This window comes from Vigna angularis, chromosome 1 (assembly GCF_016808095.1).
Source record: "Vigna angularis cultivar LongXiaoDou No.4 chromosome 1, ASM1680809v1, whole genome shotgun sequence".
In the NCBI taxonomy this organism is placed as follows: Eukaryota; Viridiplantae; Streptophyta; class Magnoliopsida; order Fabales; family Fabaceae; genus Vigna; species Vigna angularis.
In genome coordinates this window covers 20,147,256-20,156,179 of record NC_068970.1, presented here as the reverse complement: position 1 = coordinate 20,156,179, position 8,924 = coordinate 20,147,256, and the positions used below count along the sequence as shown (strand labels likewise).

General features: G+C 34.0%; 1 protein-coding gene across 2 annotated transcripts; it reads right to left on the bottom strand.

The window, feature by feature from the left end:
• Positions 1-2,581: 2,581 nt before the first annotated feature.
• LOC108319171 (BTB/POZ domain-containing protein At3g50780-like) lies at positions 2,582-6,793 on the bottom strand. 2 transcript variants are annotated; one of them, XM_017550213.2, is made up of 3 exons: positions 6,137-6,793; positions 4,935-5,584; positions 2,582-3,716 (listed from the first exon to the last, which is right to left on the bottom strand). In XM_017550213.2, exons 2-3 carry the CDS (start codon positions 5,580-5,582, stop codon positions 2,760-2,762), a joined length of 1,605 nt encoding a protein of 534 aa, XP_017405702.1. In that variant the 5' UTR covers positions 5,583-5,584; positions 6,137-6,793; the 3' UTR covers positions 2,582-2,759. The 2 variants fall into 2 exon arrangements, with proteins under 2 accessions (XP_017405702.1, XP_017405701.1); XM_017550212.2 differs by having other exon boundaries at positions 4,935-6,791.
• Between the last annotated feature and the right edge of the window lie 2,131 nt (positions 6,794-8,924).

Below are 8,924 nucleotides of genomic sequence, written 5' to 3'. Positions count from 1 at the left end.
CGGTTGAAAAAGCTTAGAGATGAGAGAGATGCGGGGAAAAACTTTCAGGAATTTTTGTAAAAAGAATAAATTTGTATTGGGAAGATTATGTTGTGTAAAACTTATAAGTTGAAATTTCAATGGTGAAGACTATATTGTTTAAAGTTTGTATGTTTGGTATTGTACTTTGGAGTAATTGAAATAAAGTTTGATTGTTTATATGAGATATTAAATTAATTTTAGTCTCTACTATCAGTAATACCCTTTAAAATATTTGGGTGTTACATACCCCCTCTACGTGAGGATGAATACTCACGGAACATCAGGATGGACAACAAGTCTTAGCATAGCCACAGTCATACTTTACCAAATTTAATATTCAATATATGTAAGAGTCGTTCCTCCCTGGAACGCTCGTTCAAATTCCACAATCGTATAATCACTCAATATAGTGTTCACACTTCAACGTCTTATAATTTATCATCATCTTTATCTTCAGTTTTAAAGGTATAAAATAACGAACGTTCATACTTCTGAAGAACGAAGACGAACGCTAAAGACTAGATTTAGAAAGACTCGTTGCCCATCAAAATAAGTCAACACATACTTATATGGAGAACGTCACTGCTACTCGAATCAGTTGAATGAACCGACTCTTAGAAATATACAATCAATGTTCAGAATAATTTAGGTACAAAGACTCTAGACCGAATCCAAATGGATAAAGATACAACAAGACAATTAATTAATTATACTGAGAATAATTTGTTTAAAGGAATCGACTGTCAGTCAATGACCGAACGCGATAATATACATTTACTAATAATTTGGACGGACGCTATTTACGCCCATTTAGAAATCAAAGGTAAGGACGAGCGTTCGGTATAAGACCGAACACCTCTTAGAACGAACGCTAGATATGAGACCAATAATTTAATTAGAGCGAATGATTGGTATAAGACCGAGTACTAATTAGGACGAACGCTCAGTATAAGACCGAACGCTACTAATTTGTAAGTATAAGGGGATAATACTTTATGACTTACTTTTAAAATATACGGTTACCACTAGGCTGAGCCGAACGCTCAACATAGTATTTCACGGAACGCTCGTTCTCGATCAGAACTCTTTCCAAATGAAAGGATTCCTTTTTAAGCAATTGATTAGAAATCGAACGGTATAAGACCGTACGATGACGAACGTATTTTATCATAGCAAGGATTTCATATTTCAGATTTTCATCTAGTTCAATTATCAATTTTTAACATATCAGTTCATACTTTATACTTCATATCAATATCAATTTCCAAACTTTATATGATTCACATTAATCATTCATACCTCAAAGTGATAACTCATCTCATATTCATACGTATCAACCATAAACATACATTTCAACCAACATATACTCTATTCATCCAGTACAATAACGTTCGTTCATGCATACTCAATCAGCATACATTTCATACATTCAGTTCATATCATGCTTGCATACAACATACAAGTATTAATTAAATTACTAAGCTTCCCTTACCTGGATAGCGGTGTACGTCTAATAGTATGACTTGGTCTCGTTCAAATATGGCTTTCTACCCCCAACGATTTTCTTAAGCTCTTCACTAAATCTAACCAAAAGAAACGTAGAAAAATTTAGCCTATACCCTTGCATGCAGCCAAATCTTGGTTTGCATGTAACTCAGAAACAAGCGTCCAGAGTCGAGCGACTTACCGGTTACAGAACTTGGATCTGTTCGGTTCAGATTGAAGCTCACGGCGCAGGGAACGTTCCTACGGTTCTGAATGTTGAACGGAGAAGAAATGGGTGAGTAACAGTAGAGAGAAGTTGAAGGATTTCTAGAGAGAAGGAGGAGAAGAATGAAAAGTTGAGTTCTGAGGAAGAAGACGATTGCATGCAGAGAGTGGGAAGAAGGTTTTTTAGAAAATTGGTTTTCTTCCCAAGTCAAACGGACGTTCTCTCACACACAGACACCTGTCTTCCACTACATATTTCTGAACATTCCATTTGTGACACTTGGCAGGCGTGCGTCAGAGTGTGTGAGTGCATTTTAATGAAACTGAGTGTGTGGCGCGGTGCATTAATGAGAGCAGACAGGTGACTCAGCAGTGCATTAAATGGATTGGACAGATGACTTACGGTTAATTTTCCAAGGCCTCACACTACTTCTTGTTTAAATAGTAGAAAATTACTCTTGTATAATAAAATTCTTAAACAATAATTTTTTTAGATATTAAACATTACAAAAAGATAGGTAGAGTGAAAGAAAAAAAATGATATTAATAAAATATCACATGAAACTTAAAAATTGTTGTACAGTTACAAAATAAATGAAATAAATAACTAAAAATATATTAAAGACAAACTAATTTAGTTTTAAAAAGTAAATCTACCCTAATTCTGTTCAAATTCACTTTATATAAGACTTTAGAAAGTTAGACTTAAAAAAAATCCTTATTAAATGAATAAAAAAATAAGATTTGATTTTAAAAGAAGTCAAAGTCAATTCATAAGTCGAGAGATTCAAATGACAGCTCTAATATTAGATTGTGTTTATACCTATTAATCATTTGATTGCAGTGAAACTGGAAAAAAAAACTAGAACTCCATTCCATTACTTTCTTTGAAGAGATTATACAAAAACCAATTACTGAATTCCTGAAAGAAATAATCCAGAGGCAACTCATGCAACACATATCTCTATACATTGATGAAAGAGTGAAACTCCATTATCAAAGAAAGAAAGACATTGATGAAGACTTTTTCAGTCATGTTCCTTTGGCAATATTGAACTATCTGACACAGCAACGTTACCTAGGTTGTCCACATAAGGCCTGATGAAAGTTCTCCTCCACCACACCTCAAAGGCCCTCTGAAGATTGGGACAGCTATCACCAGTTTTCAAGAAACTCTGAAACCATGAAAGCAAAATGCTCTGTTGATCCTCCAGAGGCAAGGTCAGAATAGTCCTCCCAATTCCTTCTTCCACAAGTTTCCTATCGAATGATCTGCATCCATGCTGCAGCCAGTTGTAGTCATTCATCAGAGGCTGAAGCCATGTCTGTAACAACAACCTCCGTGTCTCCTTCGATGGAAGCAACTCCCCTCTTCCAATGCCCACATACAATCTCCCAGAAAGACAGCTAACACAGTACCGCAACACGGTTGGCAGCTTTGCATGTAACATGGCAAGTTCCTGTTGGTTTGCCCACATCACTGCAAACTCATCACCAGCTTGTTTGTCAACTAAAATCTCAAGCAACCACGTTAAGTTATCAGCTTCAAGAGCTATGCACTTTGCCAGAGGATCTCGGTTCTCACTGGGTTCTGCAGCCTGCTTGAACAGTGCCAGTAACGAATCCAAGCAGCTTCTGCATGATTTGTAAATGGTGTCATTGCATATGTCGGTTGTGCGTGCATAGCTTGGAAGACTGTTGTTCTCCCTTAGGAGCTTCAGAACGATGGATTTCATCTCTCGCCGGCCTCTTTCCTCGTTGCTTTTCAATACAAGGTCGATGATTTGGGAAAGAGTATCTTTTGGGACATTAGAAATGTCAGATGAAACTCGTTTCAGTACAGGGTTGACTCCAATTCCTTCTGCTTGGAGTTGTAGCACTGTTGACACCACCTTCTCTTCCTCTTCTTCTCCAACCCAAGGGACTGCTTCCAAGAACTCCAAACATGATTGGATGCATGAGCTGAAGCCAAGGAATTCTGCTACCTGAGGAATATCACATACTTTTAGGTTTTTTCACAAGTTTTTATTTCTCTGTCTTCAAAAAATTTCAGCATATGCTGATCATAAAAAAATCCACTTAACTTCAAGTTTTAAGTATGATAAAGTATCCTACATCTGAGCAAAATATGCGTGCTTTGTTCATAGTTTCGTGGAAATTCAAACAAAATCAAATTGAAAATTACCATAATAACAATTAGACAAATTTGTAATGATGGGCACCGCGTGCTGTGGCTTTAGAATTTTAGCCACAACCTTTGCTTAGCAAACCTTAGAGACAGGATTTTGACCAACATTAATAATCTGATGATTTTGTGGCAATAAAAAGTAATTGACTCATACATCTACTGATTGTTTTGAGAAAAATAAACCACCCCCATGTGACACCAAGATATATCATGATCATTACTTAGTCCTCATTCATGGAACACTCCTCTCTGCAATGCAACGGTTGACCTTCTATGTCAAACTATACATACATCTATATATATAGAAATATGTATATATAGAAGTATGTATTACAAGGTGTGGTTATATACGTTTTAGGAGCTCATAATTTTAAAAGAAATACCCAAAAATGTGAGACTAACATTTTGGGGGTTACATGTACATGAGGATTACTTACAAACATTTTAATATCTATTATTAGAGGTATATACGAGTATATGAGTATATCAATCATAAAAAGCACAATTCCTGTCAATGAAGTATATGAGTACTTTCCTCTTTTAAGACCGGAGTTGAAAAGAAGTAATGATTTTACTACAATTAAGGTGTACAAGAAAAATCAACCTGCAAATAGCTGTATAAGAAATTAATCTGCAATGCACCAGTTTCCGTTTCACTACGGCAGCGTCCACAATTAATAATCAGTACTCGTTTACATCATTACAAATAGACCAAGATAGATTGATTTATTTTGAAATCCCATTAATTTTGAGAGGAGTATAATTGATGAGAGAAGTAACTCGAGGAGTATAATCAATGAGGGAGTATTAATACTCTTTATAAGAATATGAAGATCAAGCACGTAAGCCATCATTTGATTTCAAAAGAACAAATGAACATCCGCTGATAAAGATAATCTCAACACAACATATTACATCCCCATAAACACAATTATACAACAGAATTGGGTAAGCATAACACATATCAAGGTTGATAAGAAAACATCATCAAAGCAAGAAAATAATAGGAAATTACCTTAAGTATTCGAAGAATACGAGAAACACTTTGCTTCATAAGCCGCTGCTTCATCTCCTTACAGTACATAAGACCAACAGTTTCAACATATATCTCAACATCCTCGCAGTCACCGATTTGGAGACAAGACAAACCCGATTGTTCAGATAGTTTTTCGGAGAAGAAGCTACTCTTCTCGGTCAGAACATTCCTGTGCACACTTAACTTGACACAAAACCCCTGCTTTCCTAGCAAAATCACTTTCATATCACAAGTTCCAGGTTCACCAAACTCAATAGCAACCTTCTTAGGCAAAGATTCAATCTTTGGCCTGGGTCCCCTTTCTGCAGCAGCCACAGATGAAGTAGGTGGAGGAGGTCTTTCTGGGGCAGTTGAACATTGCTGATCATCAGAAAACACCAATCTGGAAGGGGAAGCTGCAGTAGTTCTTCTCTCGTACACTGGCGTAGACACTGGCTTTTTTTGAACATTGGTTTTTGGTGGGGGTGAAGAGGGTTTTGACTTATTGAGAGGATTCTGAGCCTTGAGGCTTTTCTGAAACACCACAGGGGAAGGACAGCACCAAAACCCTTCTGGGGTCACAGCTATTGGAACATTTTTAATCTTGGTTTGGCCTTGCTCCATCCTGGTAAGCCTAATTTCTGCCATGTCTACCAATGACTCCCAACACAACACAAAGCTAATGAGGAAGAATAAGATATGAGAGCATCACAAGGAGTGAAAACTGAAAATGATGCAGAGGAAGAAAAAACCAAACACGCCCCTCGTTTTGCTGAGTAACAAACAACCAAATTTGTTGTACTGTACTCCAAAGTCAAGTCAAAGGAAAGAAAATCTCTCGGCAAGTTTTGTTCCACCCTTTCCACTAGTTCAGCTCTTCCCTTGAAAACAGTGCTCCTCCCGCATAACTAAGGAAACAAACAAACTATCCATCTGCAAAATCTTAACTTGATCTACTTCCCCCCTAAATGCAGTTTCTTATTTGATTTTTTTCCACAAAAGATTTAAATCCCAAACGAATTTAATTTTCGAAGAGAGAGAGGGAGTGGTTAAAGTATTTTTTTATATTTTAAAAGTATAACAGAAGTGTTATCATGCTGAAGAGAAAAACTAAATAGAGAAAGGAGAAAAGGCCAAAAAACAGAAAAACGGCTTCTTTCTCTTGTCACCAGTAACCGCGGCACCGCGAAAAGGTAACTTACCAAGTCATGGTGTCACATGAGAAACAATTGAAAACCCATGTCATGATACTATGCTAGCTCAACTGAAGTCACACAGGGAGAAAAGTGACAGAACAGAAGGCACAGTGCAGAGCATGAAGGGAATCAGAAAACATGTAGTTCTAGCCAGAGAAGACAATCAGTGCAGTGCAGTGGAGCACAGAGTTGCAACCTGCAATCCCTTCTTCAATTTGTAAAGTAGAAGGAATTAGAAGAATTGGAAAGAACACCACAAGACACGAAGAAAAAAAGGAAAAGCAAAAAGGGAATGAAGGAGTGGATGATGATGATGATGGCTCATGGGATGTGTTTGTGTTCCATGCCTTGGATGATTGACTATGTACCTCTGTGGGTCTCAGAAATTAGCATTACTTGTTCTGTTGGACCCCAGAATTTTACACCATTTATTTGTTGGGTGCAAAAGTGACTGCTTTTGGGGAGAAGAGAAAAAGAAAAAGTAATTTCCTTTTCATTGCTTCTCTTGTTTTTCATACTGTTGTGTAATACACACAACTCACTCATCATCACGGACAGCAGGCATGCCTTCCCTTTATTATTTTTTTTCCCATAATTTTCTGAGATTCTTTGTGTCCCAATTGCTTAAAGGGACCGTCGTTGGATTTTCTATGCAGGATGCTACTGTAATGTAGAGTGAAGGTGAAGTTTTGCTACATGGTGCTGCAATTACTTCTACACCCCTTTGGTTAAAGATTCTCTGATACTGTTCCTTTTCGTACCATTTTAGGGTTCAAGAACGTGAGCTTCAATCTTCTTATGCACTGATCACACCAACATGCCAGCAACTGAACTAAATAGTATTCAATTTAGTACATGTGAAGTGTGGTTGACTAAAATATAGTAAAAATTACCAAATGTGAATTATCACAAAAGAAGTGGGATTATAAAAAAAAAATCATTTTTAATAAATTTTAATCTAGTTAATAATAAAAAGTGTGTCTAAGAGAATATATTATTAGTTAATTATAAAAACTCACCAAGGACGAATCTCTTTACAGCATTCTTTATTACCACATGGAAATTTAAAAATATTTATTAGTTTTCAGTCGAATATGAATACATTCATAACTAGTTTTTAAGTAACTTGCAATTTCATATACTCAAATAACTCCTTTTGGACTTAAAAACATTTGTAATAACTAAATAATCTGAATTATAGTTATATAGAAAGAACTTACTTAAAAAGTGGTTGATTCTAATAGAGTAATATTCTGAAAAGTTTTAACAAGCAGGGAGAACAATTTAAAATTGTGTACCATAAACTGCATTTGTTGTTTTGTGTTTGTTTTAGAGTTTATAATGGTGAAAGTGGCAGTTAAATATCATGGTATATTGGGGACCGAAAACGATTGATGGTGGAAACTTCAAACCAAAAGAAGAAAATGCTCTGCTACTTCTTCCATCTTCAAACAATTCGATGGCCATGCTTCTTCTTTTGTTGACACTGTTATGCTATGTTCGCTTCCACTCAACTTTTCAACTCCATTAGACCATATATATATATAATACGAGTGTTTTATGAGATTCTTAAAAAAGCTTTTTATTCTATTTTAAGTATGTATTTCAAGTTTTGCTTCTATACAAAATAAAACTTATATAACTTAAATATTAGATTCAAGTGTATGGTCATGATTATATGGAAAAATAATATTGTAATTAAATAAAAACAACAGTAGAAGATTATAAAAAAATTCAATTCATTATTACAATTAAATATTATTTTAATATTAGAAACACAATAATTAATTGTATACAAAATAAATAAATGTAATTACAAAATCCATACAATTAATTTAATAAGCGTCAGAATTTTAAATAAAAATGAAAATAGCAAGATGATAATAAAAAAAATACATAATGATCAATTCTAAACATCGGATAAAAATTAATTTTGTTAACCACATGTCCGAAATGTTGTCAAATATGCTACATCAAGTTAGGTTGAAATTGCCGATATTTTTGCTTGTTATGAAAATGTAAACTCCTTTGAAAATTTAGTTAAATAAATATAAAATGCTACATGGGAGCATTTTATACATATATATTTATAAATGTTGTATGTATTATACATTACGTTCTTCAGTATCCTCACACGTTAAATATGTGTTGGTTAATGTATATTTGAAAATTATGATTGAAGAAGTTTAAAGCCATGTTTTGCATTTTCTTTTACTAATTATTATTGTTGTTAGATACAAAAAATTTTGTTGTTGTCATACTGAGGCAATTTTCACAATTTGTGACTCACTTCAGATATCAATTTAGATAACACTTTAAATCATTTTTTATTATGTATGTAACGTGTATATGTATGTATCGACCTATTAATACAATCATAATAACACAATTGATCATATAAAAAGAAAATTGATCAATCAAAATCAGAAAAAAATTAAATATTTAAATATTTTAAACAAGTGGTTTAAGAAAACTGAACCGTAATTAAATTAATAATAATTAAAAATTCATAAAAAAAATTAAAAATTTAGATGAAAGATATGGTTATTAAGATTTTTTTATTACATATTTATTATAGCATTAAATGTTTTACCATCAAACTTGAGCTTACTTTAGTATTAGAATACTTTTAGTGATATTTCTGATAGTTTGAATAACGATTCAAGCTTTAAAAAAAACATTGAAGTACGTGTGAAGAAAAATTATTTAAATATTGTTAACTATTTAACCATTATTTTAAAGAAAAAACTAAATTAAACATAATTGATGAAAAATGAAACCTTATTAATAACAA